Source organism: Grampus griseus (genome assembly GCF_964374135.1).
Source record: "Grampus griseus genome assembly, chromosome: 1".
NCBI classification, from domain to species: Eukaryota; Metazoa; Chordata; class Mammalia; order Artiodactyla; family Delphinidae; genus Grampus; species Grampus griseus.
The window spans coordinates 170185318-170204902 of record NC_139017.1 but is presented as its reverse complement, the minus strand read 5'-3'; the positions used below and the strand labels follow the sequence as shown (position 1 = coordinate 170204902).

Sequence of the window (19585 nt, the reverse complement as noted above, 5' to 3'; positions counted from 1 at the left end):
GCATGAACAGTACCAGCGCCCAGGGTGGATGTGAGCTCAGAACCGTCAGGTGCTTAGGGCCGCGCCGGGCACAGCCTAAGAGTTCAGTGGATGGTGACCATTACTACTTGTGTGCCTGACCGTTTTCTCCCTGAGACGCCCTAGCAGGCCGCTGTCTTACTGCTGTCATTCAGTGTTAGTAAGGCCAGCAAGTGAGGCAACTGGCTGGCGGCCACACCAGCGGCCAGCGGCAGAACTGGGGTTCAAGCCTCGGTCTGTGCAAGCCAGAGCCTGCCTGCCCTCTATCCTGTAGCCCTGCCCATTTCCTCAGAACCGGAGGCCTCTCTGGAGGAGGCGGAGAGACCCTTTACAGTTTGCAAGACCCTTATAGGGACACCCTCTGACAGCCCTGTGACTGGAGGTGGGGGCAGGTTTAACTTCTCAGGAAGCTGCGGCCCAGGGAGGAGCAGGGAGCACGTGGAGGGCGGCGTCGAGACCAGGGTGCTTTCCCCAGCCCGGCCCCTGAGTCGGCCCCCAGATCGGGCTCTGTCCTCAGTGCTGTGAGCCAGTGGAGCTGGCAGGTTGACCCAGGGACGCCTTCCAGGTGCTCACCTGTTGCTCTTTTTTGGCCCAGGAAGGGTCTCTGATGGTTCCCCCAAAGACCACTTTGGGGGTTCCTAGGACAGCCCCCATGACGGCTTTCTGCTGAGATAGGAACTGGGCTCCAGGACAGAGGTTTCCACTGTGGGGGTCATGACCCTCTCAGAGGAGGGTGAGCATCTTCGTACGGTTTCCGGGGTCTGGGGTCGAATGTCCCTCTCATTAGATTCTCACTGGTGTTTATGACAGCCCCACCCACCTCTCCGAAAGGCCAAGAACTGCTGCTCTAGAATCATACCATTGAGAGGCAGGGAGGGGCCCGGGACTTCCCTTTCCCCTGCTGGCTGTTGGCTGTTTCCAGAAAGTTGTCTTGTTCCTGAAAAGTTACCACCCTGCCCCCAGCCTCAGCGCCCACTCAGTGTTCGGCAAGCCTTCCTGACCCAGACCCTTGAGCAGTGCCCGGGCCCTTATGCTGGGGACCAGGGCGGGTGTTTGGAGGAAGGTGATATAGAGAGCAGAGACCAGGGACCCCCAGATGAGCGCTTCCCACCTTTAGCAGAGAGCTTCAGGGAGCAGGGGGCTTCCTAGAACTGTACCGTCCATTATGATAGCCACCCAGCTCTTCACATTCAAGTTAATTAAAATGAAAGATCACCAGGACTCGGGGTCCTCAGTCGTACCCGCCAGCTCTCAGGTGCCCAGTGGCTGGCCGTTGCTACGTTGGACAGCGCAGACAGGGAGCATTTCCAACCACGTGGAAACTTCTAGCACTGGCTGTGCGTCAGGGAAGCTTCCAGGACTGGGCCGGGGGCTGAGGGGACAAAGCAGTGAGTTAGGGGACGGCAGCTCTGTTTGCAGGCCCCAGGTGCCGCTTCCCCGTCCTGGGCCTGCCTCCGCCCGCGCCCCGTGTCCGCTTCGCTTGCCGCACCCGGCTCCATGGAGGCACCAGCCTCCCCCGTGTTCCTGGGCAGAGGCTCAGTAAGAAACCCGGCTATTTGGTGGGGCCGGGGTTCCACGGATGGGATGGGGCTGCTCCCCTCCTTTCATACTTGCTCCTAAAGTAAGCTTGGGCATCTGTGCAGCTCCTTTTACTGTCCAGCGTGCTTTCCCAGACCCTGTTTAGTCCTCACAGGCTCTGGCGGGTCTCAGGGAGGAAACTGAGGCTCAGTGAGGTTAAGGGTCTTGTCCAGAGTCACGCGGGTGGGGAGCGGTAGGGCTGGGATCTGAACCAGGCCTAGGACTCCAGGCCTCCAGACTTTTCCCCAGTGTCACACCATGTCCTTAATTTGACACCCAAGGGGAAAAAATAGGGTTAGTAAAGAGGGTTCCCCCCGGAAGGTCCCCCAGGGCGTGAATGCCCGTCCAGCCCTTCCCAGGAGGTCTCGGGGTGGCAGTGCCCTGCGGTCTTTCTTGGCCTCTGCTGCCACCTCCCTGGGAGGCAGTGGGCTCCGGGGTCCTCATGTTTGTAGCCCCGGCCGGGAGGCCTGGGTAGGGCCGGTGGCCCTTGACGGCAGATGTCGCAAGGCCTCCTTCCGCTTCTCTGATGAGCCCCCCTGCCTTTGCTCAGATGACCCAGCTCATGAAGGCCGCCAAGAGCGGGACCAGGGACGGGCTGGAGAAGACGAGGATCGCAGTCATGCGCAAAGTGTCCTTTCTGCACAGGAAGGACATCCTCGGTGAGGAGCTGCGGGCCGGGCCAGGGGCGGGCTCGGTGCTCGTCAGGGGTGGGTGGGCGAGGTCACTGGGTGTCCGGGCTCCTCTGGCGGTGGGGTTTGGGGACTGATCCCCAAATGTGCCAGCTTGTTTCCCGGCCTGTGGCAGGTGGACCCCATCTCTTCCGGGAAGTGTGGGCCTCTCTCTTCAGCATCCCTGCCCTGGTCTCTGTCGTGGCCTCCTTGGCCTCTTGCCTCCCATGCTCACCTGACCTCATCTTTGAACGCGCCTGTTCATTCCCTTCTTTATCCATGCACCTGTCTCTCCACCAGCCGACATTTATTGAGAACCTACTAAGTGCCATGCCCCGTGCTGGGTGCAGGGACACCAAGATGAGTCAGGCAGTATTGCCTGCAGGAGCACGTGGGACAGAACGGAGACAGGCATGCAAACAGGAAATGACTAGCCGCATGGTGGGCTGCCACGGTGGGAGCGTGGGGGAAGTGAGCGTGGAATACGCGAATGAAAGGTCAGGGAAGGGCTGAGAGCAGAAGGAGAAGGGGACCCAGGTCCATCAGGCCAGGGAACGGGGCAGGGAGTGGGTGCTCCGGGCAGAGGAGCCAGCATGTCCAACGGTCCAGAGGTGGGAGGGTATGAGACGTTCAAGAAGTGATTTTCACGATGGTCATCGTTTATGGAGTGTCTGTTGTGTGCCAGGCACTCTCTGAAGAGCTTTACAGTTTCTCATTTAATACTTATAAACACCAGACAGGGACAGAGGACTGTCTTGTTCCCATTTGGAGATGGGGGAACAGGCACAGAGTGGTTCAGTGTCTCGCCTGGGGACACACAGGCGTGGAGGGGACGGAAGAGGCTTCCTCTGGCTGGAGTGAGGGCAGGGAGGAGAGATCAGGGCCCCGTTAGCACAGGCCTTCAAGCCAGGGAGGACTTTGAGGCTCTGCGCCCTCTTGAAATCTATGTATTTCACCCTCTCTGTGCCTCAGTTTCCTCATCTGTACAATGGGGCTAATCTGGCATCTGTCTCAGGGGGCTCTGGTGAGGATGACCGAGCAGGAGTAGTACATGGGAAGAGCCCAGCACAGCTCCTGGCCCCTGCGTGGCAGGTGTTATTCCCGGTGGCAGCCACAAAAAGGGGGTGTTTGGTGCTGGGACAGCATCTTGCTGCTCTGGCTCCGATCCTGGTTCCACGGCCTCCTGGCTGTGTGACCTTGCCCACTTCTTCCCCTCTTGGACTGCCAGGTTCCTCATCTGTGAAGCGGGTTTAATTACCCCCACCACTGCATATACTTGATTCAGCGCCAAACTTTTGGGGAAGCCCTACCCCCCGACGAGGGAGGGGACGATGGGCCGAGGAGCCATTCCGAGCTTGGAGTGGCCTGGAGAACGGACAGGCTGGACATGCCGGCTGGCTGGGAACTCTTCCTGGTCACCCTCCCCATCCCCAGGCCAGCCGGGCGGCCAGCAGGCTCCCTCCCCACCCTGCCTGTTAGCCCGGAGCCTTTCCTAAAGCGACCCTCCCACCAGAGGCGTTATTAATAGCCACGGCAAGGCTCGAATCACCGGCCAAGAATGTTACCCAGTGGCGCATGGGGGAAGAGGAAGCCGCGGGGCCAGCGGCTGGGGTGGGTGCGGAGTGATGCCCGGGGTGCCATGTGGGCCAGGCAGGAGGGCCGCCACCACCCCGACCCCCATACTGTCATCCACTGTCCTTCCTCCTCCTCCTCTTCTGTCTCCTGCTCAGGTAAGGCCCGTCTGCATGTCCCTGTTCCCTCGGCCCCCGGGAGCCACCACCACTTCTCTCTTCCCAGCTTCCCCTTAGCACCCGCTTCCTGCTGCCTGCGGCTGCCGGCACCGGGTTTCAGGGCCGCAAGCAGCGGGGTCCCGTCTCCCTGTGCCTGTGCCTGGAGCTCGTGGGGCGGGAGCCCTGCGAGGCCGGGTTACTGCGCTCTGCCTGACCTCCCCTCTTTCTCTCCACCCCGGCCTCTGTCTGTCTCGATCTGTCCTCTGAGGTCTGCCCCCACTCATGTCTGCGTTCCCCTATTGGACAGCAGCTGGACTTTTTCCCCATTGGGTCTCTTTTTTTGAAAGATGAAAACACAAAGCCAAACAGCCCTGCTCTTCTCGGGGTTTACTTTCTTCCCCCTTTTTGGCAACAAGAAGAAAACTATTTTTAGTGTCTAGTGATGGGGACATGGGCGGCCTGGCCTTTGCCTGCCCAGAAGCGGGCGGGTCTGAGCGGGGACAGAGACTCTTGGCAGGGTGGATTCTGAGAGCCGAGCCCCTGCTGCGTGTTGCTTCCTACTCCCTCGCTCCATCCCTCCCTCACTTCTATTTCCGGGTGGACTGTCCTAGCAGAGTATAGCCAGGAGGCCAGTGAGTAGGCCCTAATCCTCTGTGGCCCCAGGAGCCACTCATCCCAGGACCCCGGTCTGTGGGGGGGAGGGTGGTTTCCAGCTCCTGGAGTTTGAGCAGGTGTGTCATCCTTGCCTTGCATGTGTCACCAGCCCATCTCACTTTCCAGGTGACTCGGAGGAGGAGGACATGGGGCTCCTGGAGGTCAGCGTTACGGACATCAAGCCCCCAGCCCCGGAGCTGGGCCCCATGCCAGACGGCCTGAGCCCACAGCAGGTTTGTGGGAGGAGCGGGGTGTCTTCAGGGGGAGGGATGGTGGGGACCCCAGCCTGCTACCTGGGACCATGCAGGTCTGGGTCTGGAAGGGGAGTTGATGATCAGGGGGCCCTTGATAGAGCCCCAGCTGGGTGGGGGACCTCCTGGGGTCTCTTCTCGACCTGCTGCACAGACTTTCCAAATTGGAGTCTGCAGGTTCCACGCCATCATCCTGGGTGGCGGTGGGGCTGCATGTGGAGCTCTTGCTTCCCAGCCCTGCGGCAGCCAGAGTAGCTCCTGTGTAACTGGGTCAAACGAAGGTGTTCGAACAAAGGGCCCGCAGTCCCTTTCTGGGAAGCACCAAGCTAATCCAGTTCAGGGAGGAGCCCTGGAGGTGCCCGGCCCCCCTCCCCCAATCCACCCACCTGTCATCAGTTCAGACCCCAGAGACCCGCAGGCATCCCAGGAGCGGGGCTCTTCGGGTGATGTCTTCCTTCTCCAGAAGTGTCACATCGAGATCGGGGTGGCTGTGCTCTGGGACCTTCCTCGGCAGAGTCAGGTTTGGGTTTTTCCCCGCTGGGGTTTTCTTAGCCATGAGGCAGAGGGAGAGACCCCTGCCTCCCTCTGGTCATGAGGGCTCTGAGCAAGACATGTCGGGAAAGCAAATGCAATGAGGGGGTTGGCCGGTTTGGAGTTGGCAGGAAATCCTGATGATGGGCCCCTTTTGCAAATCGGAGATACGGCCACACCTCTCGTCTTGGGAGTCCATCCGCCTCCTTCTTTCCTTCTTTCTCCTGCCTGGCCCCTGGCAACACTGAGGTGGTGACCCCCCTGCTCCCTCCCCTATGCAGTGAGTCACTGTCAGAGCCGTCAGAGCTCAGAGCCAGGCAGGACCCCAGGCTGCCAGCTCGTAATCCGGGGTTCCCCTTTTTGATGTCGGCCGGGTCTGTCTCCTTGGGAGCCTTTTGCATTTCTTGCATCAGCAATGTTAGTTACTCTAGGCCAGTGGCTCTCAACCGAGTTTATTTTGTCCCCCAGGGGACATTTGGCAATGTCTGGTGATGCTTCTGGTTGTCACAGCTTGCGGGGGGTCGGGTGCTACTGGAATCTGGTGGGTGGGGGCTAGGGACGCTGCTACACGTCCTACAGTGCACGGGACGGCCCCAAGCATCAGCATGCCGAGGTGGAGAACGCTGCTCTGGGAACACCTGGGAAACTGGGGATCGTTGACAAGGCATCCTGCTGTGGGGCAGCTTGAAGGACAGGGGCCATGGTCAGGCCCGGGCGTAGGCAGGGTGGTGGGAGGAGATGCAAAGGTGTGCCAGAGGCAGGAGGGAGGAAACAGAGGGGAGCAGGGGAGATGGTGGTGGGCGCCTGGATCGATGTTCTCAGGATGGCTTTGGGGGCACAGTGGGGATCAGTCACCCTCCCAGCTCTGGGCCAAGGTGGATAGGCTCCGCCCTCGGACACCTCTCATGTGCGATACCTTTCATGAGCTCTGTCCCAGCTTTGCTGCACGCTAGAATCACCTGGGAAGCTTTAAAAAACACTGTTACCGAGGTTGCACCCCATAGCAATTCCTTCAGAATGTCTGGGGTGGGAGTCACATGATTCCAGTGTGCAGCAAAGTCCCCCTGCCCCCCCCAGCCCGCATGCTGCTGTATCCAGGTGAGGGCTTCTTGACTGGGTGCTGGTCGGTCTGCACCTGAGAGATGCACTAATTTGAGCTGAGGAGAGACAGGGAGGGCAAGAGGGGAAGGATAAGGGGCGGGGATGTTTAGCTTGAAGTAGAGCCCACTTGGTGGGGATGGGAGAGAGATTGGTTAAGGATTGGATCTATAAGTGTCGGGAGCTGAGATTTCAATTTCACCTAAGAAAGAATTTTCTACTAAAGTTGTCCAAAGATGGAGGAGACCACCCGTCCCCATGGAGGAGAGTGGTGGTTTCCCATCCCTGGATGTGTGGGAGCAGAGACCAGGCAGGGGCCTCGAGTCCCAGTGTCCCCTGCCCCCATGCTGCAGTCTGGGGAGCACGGGCATTTGTCTGGGGTTGGCAGGGCCTCTGGAAGGGAATGCTGGCCTGCCAGGCCCCAGTGGTCCAGGAGCAGCTCTGGGAAAGACGAGTTCCTTCTGTCCCGCGGCCGGCAGCTCCACTGGGCGTCATGACTCCTCGTCCCATCACCCGGGGCTCTGCACGCAGCCGGAGCTCACTCTGTGCCGTGGTTGGCACAGGTGCCGACTGTGCTTTCTGCCCGAGCAGGTGGTCCGGAGGCACATCCTGGGCTCCATCGTGCAGAGCGAAGGCAGCTATGTGGAGTCTCTGAAACGGGTACTCCAGGTAGGACTCCGGGGGGTCTGGGGAGAGGGCAGGGGAGACCCCGGAGGGACATTTTACAAGGAGCGTTTGGGGACTGTGGGCATTTTTAAGGGGAAGGAGCCAAAGGCCAGGGCTTTTATGGAAACAGCAGGAACTCCAAATGGGGGACACCAAGAATTCCAGATGCCTTGGTGTTCACAGGATGACTGCATTTTCTGAAACCGTGTCGGGGTTCAATAAAATGAGCTGTATCCTATGGACTTGAGGGCATGTGGTGCCTCTTGTGCCTCCCTCGCCACTCTGGGAGCCCCCGGGGCAGGGGCTGATGTCTCCCCGTCATCTTGGAGCTCCCTGGGTGCGCCCTCTCCCCTGTGATCCGGATGCACAGGAATTGCTAAGTAGATGCTTGCGTGACTAAGGTGTGCTGGCCTGGTCTGTAGTTTGCATTCCTGAAAAGGTGAACCTTCTGGGATGTTGTGGGCTCTCGGGGAGGACAACAGGGAGGGGAATTGTAGGGGTGGGAGGGTGCTAGTAACAACCTCATTTCCCCTCCTGAGTTTGGATCCACGGTGGAGGAGCCCAGACCTCAGGCAGGTGGAGACAAAAATATCCCGTGTTTCTGACAAAGCTGGTTGGAGAGTGTGGCTCTAGGTCTTGCTGTGACATCACTGCCACTGCTCCGTTAGACAGACTGGCTCACTTGTGGGCAAAGCCGATCTGGGCCGGCCCCTGGGGACTGCCTCCGTGGAGCTCCTTGCAGGCAGGGGTCTGCCCGAAAACCCAGCTTAACACATAAGTCACGGGGGTGGGTTATGGATGGGCAGAAGGGTCAGGAGTGTTACGATCACGGAGATCCTTCCAGAAGGACAGGTGAAGAGTGAGGGGTGGGTGCTCCTCCCGCAGGAAGGTCTGCCGAGTTCTGCTTGGCCCGGTCCAGGTGGCCATGAGGGCAGTGGGGGCAGGGGCTGTGGCCTGGCCTCGGGGCACTCACCCCGCCCGCGCCCCCGCCTCAGGATTACCGCAACCCCCTGATGGAGATGGAGCCCAAGGCGCTGAGTGTCCGCAAGTGCCAGGTGGTGTTTTTTCGCGTGAAGGAGATCCTGCACTGCCACTCCATGTTCCAGATCGCCCTGTCCTCCCGCGTGGCCGAGTGGGACTCCACCGAGAAGATTGGGGACCTCTTCGTGGCTTCGGTAGGTGTCCCCAGACTCTCCCCAGCCTGCCAAGGTGCCAACCGCGGCCGTGATCTGGATGTGCTCCGGGCCAGCCTCCTGCCTCCACCTGGTCGCCTCGTCCCAGCCAGCGGGGTCAGAGGGTGGCAGGGCCTGAGTCGGCCTGGCCTACGCGGGGGTGGGCGTGACACCTTGCAGCGTGTCCTTGGAGATGTCCGCCCGCGTGCCTCCCGCTTACTGTTCTGGCTCCGCCTAGGTGGCAGCGCCTCCAGGAGACTGGCCACTGTGGGCAGCCACCTGGCCGATCTCAAGCGCCCCCTGCCGAGTGCTCGCGGAGGGACCACTGTGCGACGCTCCCACAGAGCATGGCCTTGGCCCCAGAGCGTGCTGCAGGGTGTCGTGCTCCTGGAGACCTGGCCTGGTCCCAGCTCAGCTGTGCAAACGTGGGCAGCTCCAGGGCCCTCTCGGGTCTCAGGTCCCCATCTGTGGAAGAAGGGAGTGTGCTGGACTCATGGTTTTTGACACTGAAGTCTGTGGGCCCCAGAGAGATTCATGGGGTGAGAGATGGTCAGATCGGTGGAAACTGCTTCGATATGTTGTAGGCAACTGGGTTCTGCTAAAAGACAAAATCCCAGCACCCTGGTCGGTGTGTCCATGGGGCTCAGGTCAGGAGCGCCATCCTTGAGGGTGGGGAGCTGGGGGGCGTAGCAAAGGGCCGCCATACCCCCCTTCGCCTGTGGGCCAGGCTGCCGTGCTGGGGGACGAGGGACCTCCCCGGGCTCTCCTTAGCACCACCTCTTCCTCCCTGTGACCTTGGTGTCTCTTTGCCTCTCTGAGCCCTGTCCCCTCCCCTCACCGGGTGACAGGTTTCCTCACCTCAAGGCTAGCTGAGACCCTCCAGGCAGAGGAGGACTGTGGTCGCCGGTGAGGGTGGGGTGCTGGTCGCCCTCCCTCTCGCATGGATGTGACCCTCCCGGGCCGCGCCCACACCTGTTACAGTTCTCCAAGTCCGTGGTGCTAGACGTGTACAGCGACTACGTGAACAACTTTACCAACGCCATGTCCATCATCAAGAAGGCCTGTCTCACCAAGCCCGCCTTCCTCGAGTTCCTCAAGGTGGGCCCGAGGGTGGTCCGGGGCCCCTCTCAATGGAGCCCCGGCCGTCGGGGTGGGGGGGCAGGGAGGTGTCTCAGGAGGTAGGGATCGCTGCAGCAGCACTTCTTTGGCCCAGATGCCTCTCTTCTTTCCTTTGGGCCATCCCCAGTCCCACGGGAAGAAAATCTGCCTGTCCTTTCCCCACTCCGCCAAGGGGAGGGTGAAGAAGAGTTAAAGTTTCTGTAAGCCGGTTGGGATCCTGGAGTTCTGACAGGTGGAAGCGTAGGCCTGTGGCATCTGCAGATGGTGGCTAGGCTTGGTGTGGCTCAGCTTGTGGCCGGGATGATCCCTTTTCTTAAAGCGGTGCTTTGGGGATCACGTGCGAGAATAGAGTTTAAAGGATGATAGGCCTCAAGTAGCTGTGGGACCAGGTCCCCAGTCCCCATTTCCTAGGCGCACACGTAGGTGAGTCAGAGACGTGCCACCCAGCAGAGGGCGCAGGTGGGCTAGGGCCCCCCCCCCCCCCCCGAGCCGAGCAGCCTACAGCCTGGATCCCAGGGGCTCAGGGGGCTTTCTCAATGGGGCGCCATCCGACATGGGTCCTGGGGGGTCAGTGGGGTTGAAACGGAGAGATGAAGAAGAGGGTGTTCCAGGTGCAAGGGTGATGGGGCAAAGGTCAGAGGCAAAGTCTGGTTGGATCCTGGGAGCACTGGGTGCCTGGGAGAGAGGCCCAGAGCAGTGGAGTTCAGTTTGGGCAGATCTGGACCTCCTGGCCCAGGGGCTAGGATGTCGTATTTCAGGCAGCGGGAAGCCACTGAAGTTTTGGGTGGAGGCAGATGGAGGCAGAGGCCGGTGGGGAAGCTGTGGCGGCAGCCTGGGTCGCAGGGGCTGAGGGCCCGGGTCAAGGTGACAGGTGGGTGGATGGAGAGGTGGAAACAGAAGCAAGAGACAGGACAGTAAGAACCGTCCCCCTGCCGATCCTCACCCCGGCCCAGGCCCGTCCGCTTTAGTTTAGGTGGAGGGAATGGTTGTCTCGGCTACTTTCCGTAGCCTGACTTCTTGGATAAATTGCTGAAATGTCCTACTTAGGCTTTTAGTCCAGAGACTTTAACGTGACGCTCTAGGCTTTCCAGGGTGAGGGGCTGTACCGGGGAGCCCTGTGGTGGCAGGGACCCCTGACTGTGGAACCAGGGACCTCCTGGGCTCTTCTCTTGGGCCCAAGGCTGAGCAGGGTCCTGGGTCCAGGGAGGGGAGCCCGGGATGGGCCGCATCTGTACCCCGGGTGCTGGGCCCTTGCTGCGGAGGCTCAGTGAATTACCCCCCCTCATCTCCAATAGCGGCGGCAGGTGTGTAGCCCCGACCGCGTCACGCTCTACGGGCTGATGGTGAAGCCCATCCAGAGGTTCCCGCAGTTCATCCTCCTGCTTCAGGTACCACGGGGGATTCCGGCGGCCACCAACCTGCAGGGTGGGGCGTGGCATGGTGCGAGCCTCATGGGGTTGGGGCAGGAGGGCTGGCTTCTCATCCGTCACCCACAACCCACGCATCTGTGCACGGTGGGCAGGGCCTTGGCCCCCCGGCCCCCTCTTTCCCCACTCCTAGGGTGGAGCCCATCGAGCTTACTTTCACCTCCCCTGGTGGGAACCCGGTGACCGGTGGTTGTGGGAAGGCACGTGGAATGCGGGCGACTGTGGGGCCCCTGGCAGTGAGGAGATGCCCTGTGGATGCTCTGATCTTGGCACCTCAGGCTTCCCGAGGGAGCGTTAGCCTCCACGCTGGGCCCCGAGAGCTTGAGGCACCTCCCCTGATTGCCGGGGGTCCTCAGTCAGGGGGTGAGTCCCCCTGGGGCGAAGGCTGGCTGCCAGCCCAAGGGCCCAGCAGGGTTTCCTCTCTGTTCTCAGAGCGACCAGCAGCAAGAGTGGGTCTCGTCTCAGTGTACAGTGCATCAGTGAATCAGGGATTGGTCCACAGTTCATCAGTGAATCAGGGATCCGTCCGCACAGCTATTTTATTTGTTATTCATTCACTAGCTGCTTCTTGAGGCCTTGCTCTATGTCAGGCCCCGCCTGTCCTGGCTACAAGCTGGGCCCTTCTCAGGCCTGAGTGTGGAGGCGGAGGCTGTGACCCCAGCCAGGGGAGGGTCTGCTGGGGTGGGGGTATCAGTCGTGGCTCCCTCTGGACCCCGGCAGGACATGCTGAAGAACACCCCCAGGGGCCACCCGGACAGGCTCTCGCTGCAGCTGGCGCTCACGGAGCTGGAGACGCTGGCTGAGAAGCTGAACGAGCAGAAGCGGCTGGCCGACCAGGTGGCCGAGATCCAGCAGCTGACCAAGAGCGTCAGTGACCGCAGCAGCCTCAACAAGGTGCGTGCGTACCTGCCCTGCAGCCGGCCTCGCCTGTCGCTCTGCCTCCTGCCCCGTGGCACCCACCAGGTGGCAGTGTTCTCCGAGGGAGGCGATTCCTTGCTTCTCTCTGAGCCCGCAGACCTTACCTGAAGGATTAATCTTGACTAGACCTCCACATTCGTTACTACTCATGTGATTTTAGGATAAAAGCTGATTTAATTCAGCAGTGTAATTGCCAGTAAAGATGCCAGAAATGATAGCCTAGTATTGTGCTTAAACTAGTGGGCCGTGGAGTCAGAGTCTGGGTTTGAATCCAGATTTTGCCACTGGTGCTTACTGTGTGGCCTCAGGGGAATCATCCAACCTCTCTGAACCTCAGTTGCTTCCTCTGTAATGAGAAGAGCTCGATGGTGCCTGACCCTCAGGGCTTCTGCGAGGCAAATGAGAGAGTTGGCAAACTGGCAGACCCAGAGCCCTTAATACAAGGTGGCAGCTGTCATTATTAGTGTTATTTTTTAAGAAGCAAAAAGAAAAATCCACGCCATGTTTTGGGATTGCAACTTAGGAACATTCTAGCAAAAAAAAAAAAAATCTTGAAACACTTTCAAATGAGTCTATTAGGGAACTCTGTTTTTATTTTATTTTATTTTATTTTTTTGCGGTACGTGGGCCTCTCACTGTCGTGGCCTCTCCCGTTGCGGAGCACAGGCTCCGGACGCGCAGGCTCAGCGGCCATGGCTCACGGGCCCAGCCGCTCCGTGGCATGTGGGATCTTCCCAGACCGGGGCACGAACCCGTGTCCCCTGCAACGGCAGGCGGACTCTCAACCACTGTGCCACCAGGGAAGCCTGGGAACTCTGTTTTTAAAACACAAAGTTGGTACAAAAAAAATTAGTCACCTCCCAGAGTCACCTGTTGGTGAACTTTATTTTTTAAATTTTATTTGTTTATTTATTTGGCTGCTTTGGGTCTTCGTTGCTGTGCGCGGGCTTTCTCTAGTTGTGGCGAACAGGGGCTACTCTTCGTTGCGGTGCACGGGCTTCTCATTGCGGTGGCTTCTCTTGTTGCGGAGTATGGGCTCTAGGCGTGCGGGCTTCACTAGTTGCGGCACGCGGGTTCAGTAGTTGTGGCTAGTGGGCTCTAGAGCTTAGGCTCAGTAGTTGTGGCACATGGGCTTAGTTGCTCCGCGTCCTGTGGGATCTTCCCAGAGCAGGGCTCAAACCCGCGTCCCCTGCTTGGCAGGCGGAGTCTTAACCACTGCGCCACCAGGGAGGTCCCTTTGGTGAACAGTCCTCTGTTTCCCTAGTGGCTTGTGACATGGGCCGCTTGCAGCTGCACCCACATCTGGAAGGTCCCGGGCCCCACCTTCTTTCACCCACCAGAGTGTGGGGTTTGGCCCCGATGGTTCGGGGTGAGGTGACCCCCACCCCAGGGCACTTGGCGTGGGCAAGCGTTGTTCTTTGGGGAAGGGACATCCTGTGGAGTCACAGGGAGGTGTTCAGGTATTTGGGGGAAAACTGGGAGCCTCCCGGCTCTGTGGCCCCGAAAGCAGAACTAAGGCCAGTGACTAAGGCCGATGAGATTTCAGCCACACGGGCTGGAACTTTCTAATGTTTGGGGAGTGTCACCAGGAGCACCACAGCGCTTCCCACGCGGCCCCGCCCTTTACAGTACATGATACTCCCTAACCTGCGTTGTCATGTTTGATTTTCACCACAGGCCTGCAAAACAAGGCCCGGACAAGTGAACTTGCAGGGTCCCTTGCAATTCTAAGCTTCAGGGTCCTGCGTCTTAAGACTGTCCCACCTCAGGCCAAATTCAGGCTGCACATGTGTATTTAGGCCCACACAGTATTTTTAGGAAAATGGAATTAATTGCCAACATTTAGAAATGGAGAAATGTCCCACAACATTTAGACTCATGTATCTTCTTAAGGGTCGGAAGAGCTGGCACTCCAGCCCACCCTCCTATGTGGCACCAGTCACCTGAGTAGCGGCTGCCCTTGCCCCCTCAGTCCACATCCAGGTCTTCCCACTGAGGTTACTTCTGGCCCTGCAGGCACCTGAGTTTGCTTTGCCTGTTCCAGGAGTATAGAGATGGGAAGAAAAGATGAGGCAGGGGATGGAGCCCCCTCCCCGGGGTGTATCCCCATCCAGGATTGCTCAGGGTGGGCCTGAAGGGTAGGGGTCATCCCCCCTCCCCACCTCCAGGCAGAACTTCCCCAGCCAGTTCCACACAAGCCTTCTATTTTTTTTAAAAAAATTATTTGTTTATTTGGCTGCGCCGGGTCTTAGTTGCGGCAGGCGGGGTCTTAGTTGTGGCACGCGGGGTCTTAGTTGTGACACGAGGGATCTTTAGTTGCGGCATGCGGGGTCTTAGTTGCGGCATCCAGCTCCCCGACCAGGGATCGAACCCGGGCCCCCTGTGTTGGGAGCACGGATTCTTAGCCAGTGGACCACCATGGAAGTCCCAAGCCTTCTATTTTGAAATGTCTCTCGGGTTAAAAAGACCTTAGCCCAGCCATGGCCACCGTGCTAGTGTTTGATGGTCTCTGCACTTGGGAAGTATCTTCTTCTGTCTTTATCTCCTTTCCTGTAACCAAGAGGGTTTCTCTCGCTTTGGCTCACACACTTGTGAGATCACTCGGCAGAAGGAAACCCTTTTCCTTAGCACTTGCTCTGGGAAGAGCTGTCTGTTCCCTTCTGCTCTGTCCGCTGGGGGGAACCCGGGCTGTGAGGAGCAGTGGTCACTGGCTGGAGGTCAGGGGGACCTGTTGGGTGTTGGGCGAGGAACTGACAGCCCCAGGCCTCAGTTTCCCCACCTGTCAAGTGGGTGTGTCGGATGCGTGTGGGATGGTGTCGTGGAGAGAGTGATGGTGGCCGCACACCACGCCTTCCCCTGCCAGGGCCCCCCTGAGGCAGTCTCGGCCAGTTCTGAGGCCAGTGCAGTGATTTCCCTCTTGCCACCCATCACCCACAGAGAAGTGGAAACGAAACTGGGTGTGCCCGAAGTGCAACGGTGTCGGCTGTTTCAAAATGTGCCTGCTCAGGACGCGACTGCAGGGGGCTGCTTGTGCAACACCCGAGTTTTCTGTTGTCTTTCTTGTTTTTAATCTGCTTAAGTGGCAGGAGGATGGTTGTCGGAAGCCAGGGGACTTTCCTCTCTCCTGAGGAAAAGGGTCACGGCACACTTGGCCGTCTTCTGAGGGGCCTGCTGTCTTCAGGGTCCCAGCTGTGTCTACACGAGCTGGCAGTCAGCTTGCTGGTGGAAGCTGTGGGCTGGGGGAGCCCAGTCTTAGCAATCATGGGGGTATCCCTGGGGCACCCTGAGACTTTTTGTGTGTGTTGGGAGCAGCGGGCTTTCTCTGACTCCTCTAACCCCCAGTCAGGAGCCAGAGGGTGTGTGGCTGGCTGCCGGGTGCTGGGAACAGCGTGTGTGGCCTGGCTCTGTCCTGCCCTGCCGCTCAACCGGCACTGGGTCTCAGCAAGTCTCTTTACTTTTGGAATCTCCGTCCCCTTGTCCAGGAGTGGGGAGGCCTCAGCGTGCTTGAGGCGATTAAATGAGAGGTGGACTCTTTAGTGGCGTGTGGTGTCACTCGGGCTTTCGTGTCGCCTGGAGAGACCCCGCTCTTCACAGAACAGAAGGGCGTTCTGTCCAGGAGAGGTTTGGGGATGACCCGCCCTTTCCCTTGTGAGGATGGGGCGGAGGGGCGCTAGCTGTTGTCATCAGAATCACGGGCTTTGGGAAGGAATTTTGCTGAATACTCCTTTTCCTCCTCAGCAAAATCCTTAGTTAGTAAAGAGACGTTTTCCCAGCGGGTCTCCGGGTCTGATGGTGGTCCGGGGCTGGCAGCATTCTTGGAATCCAGCCTGAGATGGGCAGACGCCTGTTCGGATGCTGGAGGCTTGAAGGCCTTCAGCCTTGTCAGAGGGTTGCCTTGTCGACCAGCAGATCTGTCCCAGCCCCACACGAGGCCTTCCACGAGGCCAGTAGCTGAGGTTGTTCAATAGGTCAGGGTGACGAATGGGACCTACTTTCAGGCCAGGAGTCTCCCTGCTTGAGGCCACACGAACAGTGGCAGCAGTGGGGACAGTGGCCATCTGTGGGGTGTCTCGTCGCAGGGCCGGCTCCTTGGGTGTGTGGCCTGTGCCGTCACCAGGGTGGGCGCTCAGAAGGGCCCCACGTTTGGCTTAATGCTCTGCCATTTCCATCTTGAAATTCTTTTTTTTTTGCGGTACGCGGGCCTCACTGTTGTGGCCTCTCCCGTTGCGGAGCACAGGCTCCGGACGCACAGGCTCAGTGGCCATGGCTCATGGGCCCAGCTGCTCCGCGGCATGTGGGATCTTCCCGGACCGGGGCACGAACCCGTGTCCCCTGCATCAGCAGGCGGACTCTCAACCACTGCGCCACCAGGGAAGCCCTTGAAATTCTTAATAATTCTGAGCGAGCAGCGGGTTGTCCTCCTCTGCTGGGCTCTGCGGATCATGTAGCCAGGTCCGGTCACACGTTGCCTTGGTGATGTGAGCAGTAGAGGTATCGCCCACTTGACAGCTGAGAAAGCTGAGGTGTGGAGAGGTGACATGGCGCCTGCCAGAGGGCTTCACAGCGGGCGCTCCGGGAACCAAGGTCAGAGCACGGGTCTGCGGCTCTGGAGCTGTGCCGCTGGCAGTGGCTGGCTCACCTGAGCAGGGGTGCTGGCTGCTGGGGCCGGTGGGTGGTCAGTGCCTCTTTTCCCCCGGGGATGGAGGGTGTGGCCCTGTCTCATCCTCCACCTCTCCCAGCTGTGGTCCCCTTTGTATGTGGAGGGAGAATCCTGGGTCTTTGGCACAGCGATGTCTGTGGAGCAGCCCGTGTACGATGTTGGTGTTGACCTTGCTCTGTCCCCTCCCCCCAGCTTTTGACCTCAGGCCAGCGTCAGCTGCTCCTGTGTGAGACACTGACGGAGACCGTGTACGGTGACCGCGGGCAGCTGATCAAGTCCAAGGAGCGCAGGGTCTTCCTGCTCAGCGACATGCTGGTCTGCGCCAACATCAACTTCAAGTAAGCAGACCTGGCTGTTGCCACTCCCTGGGGACCCCTCCTGTCATGTCCCAGTCCGTCATGGCTGGGGTCCTGCGTGAGCTCATCGGAGGCCTCCAACGTCCCGACTTCCTCTTCTATCCCTTTGTGCCCGCTCTGTCCCTGGTCCCCAGAGCTAGGAAGCACCTGCAGAGGTCACTGAGGGCAAACAGCTGTCTGTTGCACAGGGTGGACTGTTCTGGAACTCTGCCGTCGGAACTGAACAGTCTGCTGAGTTTTGACCACTTTGAAATTCAAGAGATTCTTCCCTGTTCCCAGCCCAGATCCCAAATCCCTGCTGCTTTAAGTCAAATAGATTTTCCTCCGGCCGGATCTGCGTGTTTCTCAGCACGAGTCTTTGCCTTTCCCCCAACTCCCTGCAGGAGCCTGGTTTCCCGGTTCTGGGTCAGAGGTTGTAGAAATGCCCAGAGGCGGGCTGCCAGGTGCTGCCTGGAGTCGGGATTGGAGCTGGAGCCCCGCAGTGGGGAGAGGGTGGTTCTTTAGACCAGAGTCTGCAAACTCGTGGCCTCTGGAAACCCTGTGTTTGGCTCCTACGGGGAGTTCACACAAAGGTTGAGACATCTGGCTTCTCTTAGAAACGTGAAGATCTCGCGTTCTGGGCCCACACTGCCTGGGGCCACGCGCGCCTGCAGCTGGGTTGCGTGAACTCTTTACTGGGGCTCCCACCTTCGTTCATTCCCTCCTTCCCTCATTCAAGCACTATAATTTTTTTTTTTTTTTGCGGTACGCGGGCCTCTCACTGTTGTGGCCTCTCCCGTTGCGGAGCACAGGCTCCGGACGCGCAGGCTCAGCGGCCATGGCTCACGGGCCCAGCCGCTGCACGGCATGTGGGATCTTCCCGGACCGGGGCACGAACCCGCGTCCCCTGCATCGACAGGCGGACTCTCAACCGCTGCGCCACCAGGGAAGCCCAAGCACTATAATTTTTAGGTCCCGTTTATATCCTGGACTCTGTGCAGGTGCCAGGGATCTGACCTACACCCTCTCTGCCCTCCTGTTGCTTGGAGCCTAGCATGGCGTGAAAGTGTGATGAGGGTGTTAGTGGATCACTTTTAGGGGTTCATCTTGGGTGACTTGGGGTGAGTCACGTGACCTGTCTGAGCATCAGTATCCTCTCCTGGAATAGTACAGGCTTCCTAGCAGGGCCACTGTGGGAATAGGTGACGGAAGACCAGTGCCCACTCCAGGGAGAAGGCCCTCCGTGTGGTCCGCTCTGCCCACACCTGGCCCAGCCCAGTGGCCGACCCCCGGGGGGTCTCAGCGGCTGCAGTGGTTTTTACGGAAACCACTCTGTAACGATAACGACCCTTCTTGTCTTTTTCCTCAGGCCTGCCAACCACAGGTAGGGGCGCCAAGGCTTGGGGTGGGCGTGTGATTCTGGATATGGGGCTGGGGCCTGGATGCCCTGATGCTTCTGCCCCTTCCTCCGTTCCCTGCTCCGCCTGGCTTGGTTTTGACCTGAGGGCTTGTGCTTGGGCTGTGAGGTGCCTGGCTGAGCTGACCTGCTGAGGAGCGGCTCTGGCTGGCCCTGGGGCTGGGTGCTGCGGGCTCTCCAGGGCCGTGTCCTCTCTTCCTGGCAGGGGCCAGCTGGAGATCAGCAGCCTGGTGCCCCTGGGGCCCAAGTATGTGGTGAAGTGGAACACGGCGCTGCCCCAGGTGCAGGTGATGGAGGTGGGCCAGGAGGGCAGCTCCTATGACAAGGACAACGTACTCATCCAGCACGCCGGCGCCAAGAAGGCCTCGGCTGCGGGCCAGGCCCAGAGTGAGTACCTGCCCGACACTGCCCTGGGAGCACCTGCCCGGGCTCGGCCCCCAGGCCCGCGGGCACTTGGCCCAGAGACTTTTCCTGCTGTACATAACTGTACACAAACACACACCCACATCCCTACCTGAGTGTGCAAATGCATGCTGCACGCAGTCACCCCTCACAGCCCCTGCCCACCCCAGTCCTGTACACCCTGGCGAGCGTGCACACACACGTGCACGCGCATGTGTGCACACACAGTGACCTTGGATCAGAAAGGGTGACCTCCAGTGCCTGCCTGGCCATTGCTTGCTTCCATGTGGGACCTCGGTTCCCCCGTCTATTCAGTGAGGGGCCCCGGTGACACTCACCCTGTCCCTGAAACCCTCAGGGCCCAGGACAACAAGGACAGTGAGAACTCGGGGTGGCAGGCTCCCCCGTGCGCCCCGTCCTCTCCATCTCCGCAGTGCTGTGGTGGGAACTTCCTGGTGCTGCCCTTCCCTCCCCTTTGCCCCTTCCTGTCCTGTCCCGTCCCATCCTCTACCCTCCCCAGGCCGACTTTTCAAAATGCGTGTCAGAGCTGTGTGTCACCCTCCACCTGAAATCCGCCGGTGGCTTCCCACTGCTCTCAGGGTGAAGTCCCAGGTTCTCGCCCGGGCCCACACTCCCGTCCTGGGGGCCCACCTGCCGCCCCACCTCAGCCCTCCCTGCTCCTTCACTCCCTGGGCTTGGCTGCCCTGACCTCTCCGTTCCTGGGGGGTTGAGCCCCCTCCTGCCCCAGGGCGTTCTCCCGGCCTCTGCCCTTCTCCAGAGTGTTCTCCTGCCATCCTGTTTTTGTCTATCTGCCCCTACTCATCTTAGCTCAGGTGACACTTCCTTAGAGAAGCCCTTCCTGATTCCTTTGGACTTGCCAGGTCCCCGTCCAGTGTTCCCAAGGCCCGGGTGTGTTTTCACCTCTATGGTGATGGTCTGGT

General features: G+C 59.6%; 1 protein-coding gene across 6 annotated transcripts in view; it reads left to right on the top strand.

Annotated features, from left to right (window-relative positions):
• The window catches only part of ARHGEF10L (Rho guanine nucleotide exchange factor 10 like), a gene marked incomplete at its 5' end in the record, with an annotated part of 146836 nt that overhangs the window by 68316 nt on the left and 58935 nt on the right, over window positions 1–19585 (top strand). For 2 of the 6 annotated variants that reach the window (XM_082675292.1, XM_082675291.1), the window contains 10 exons: window positions 2147–2255; window positions 4775–4881; window positions 7120–7197; window positions 8190–8369; window positions 9348–9464; window positions 10781–10873; window positions 11633–11806; window positions 16683–16828; window positions 18195–18209; window positions 18448–18629. In XM_082675292.1, coding sequence (XP_082531418.1) covers window positions 2147–2255; window positions 4775–4881; window positions 7120–7197; window positions 8190–8369; window positions 9348–9464; window positions 10781–10873; window positions 11633–11806; window positions 16683–16828; window positions 18195–18209; window positions 18448–18629 — 1201 coding nt within the window. Of the gene's footprint in view, window positions 1–2146; window positions 2256–3822; window positions 3995–4774; window positions 4882–7119; window positions 7198–8189; window positions 8370–9347; window positions 9465–10780; window positions 10874–11632; window positions 11807–16682; window positions 16829–18194; window positions 18210–18447; window positions 18630–19585 lie in introns of those variants that run through there. The other 4 variants (XM_082675294.1, XM_082675293.1, XM_082675295.1 and 1 more) reach the window with 3 other exon arrangements.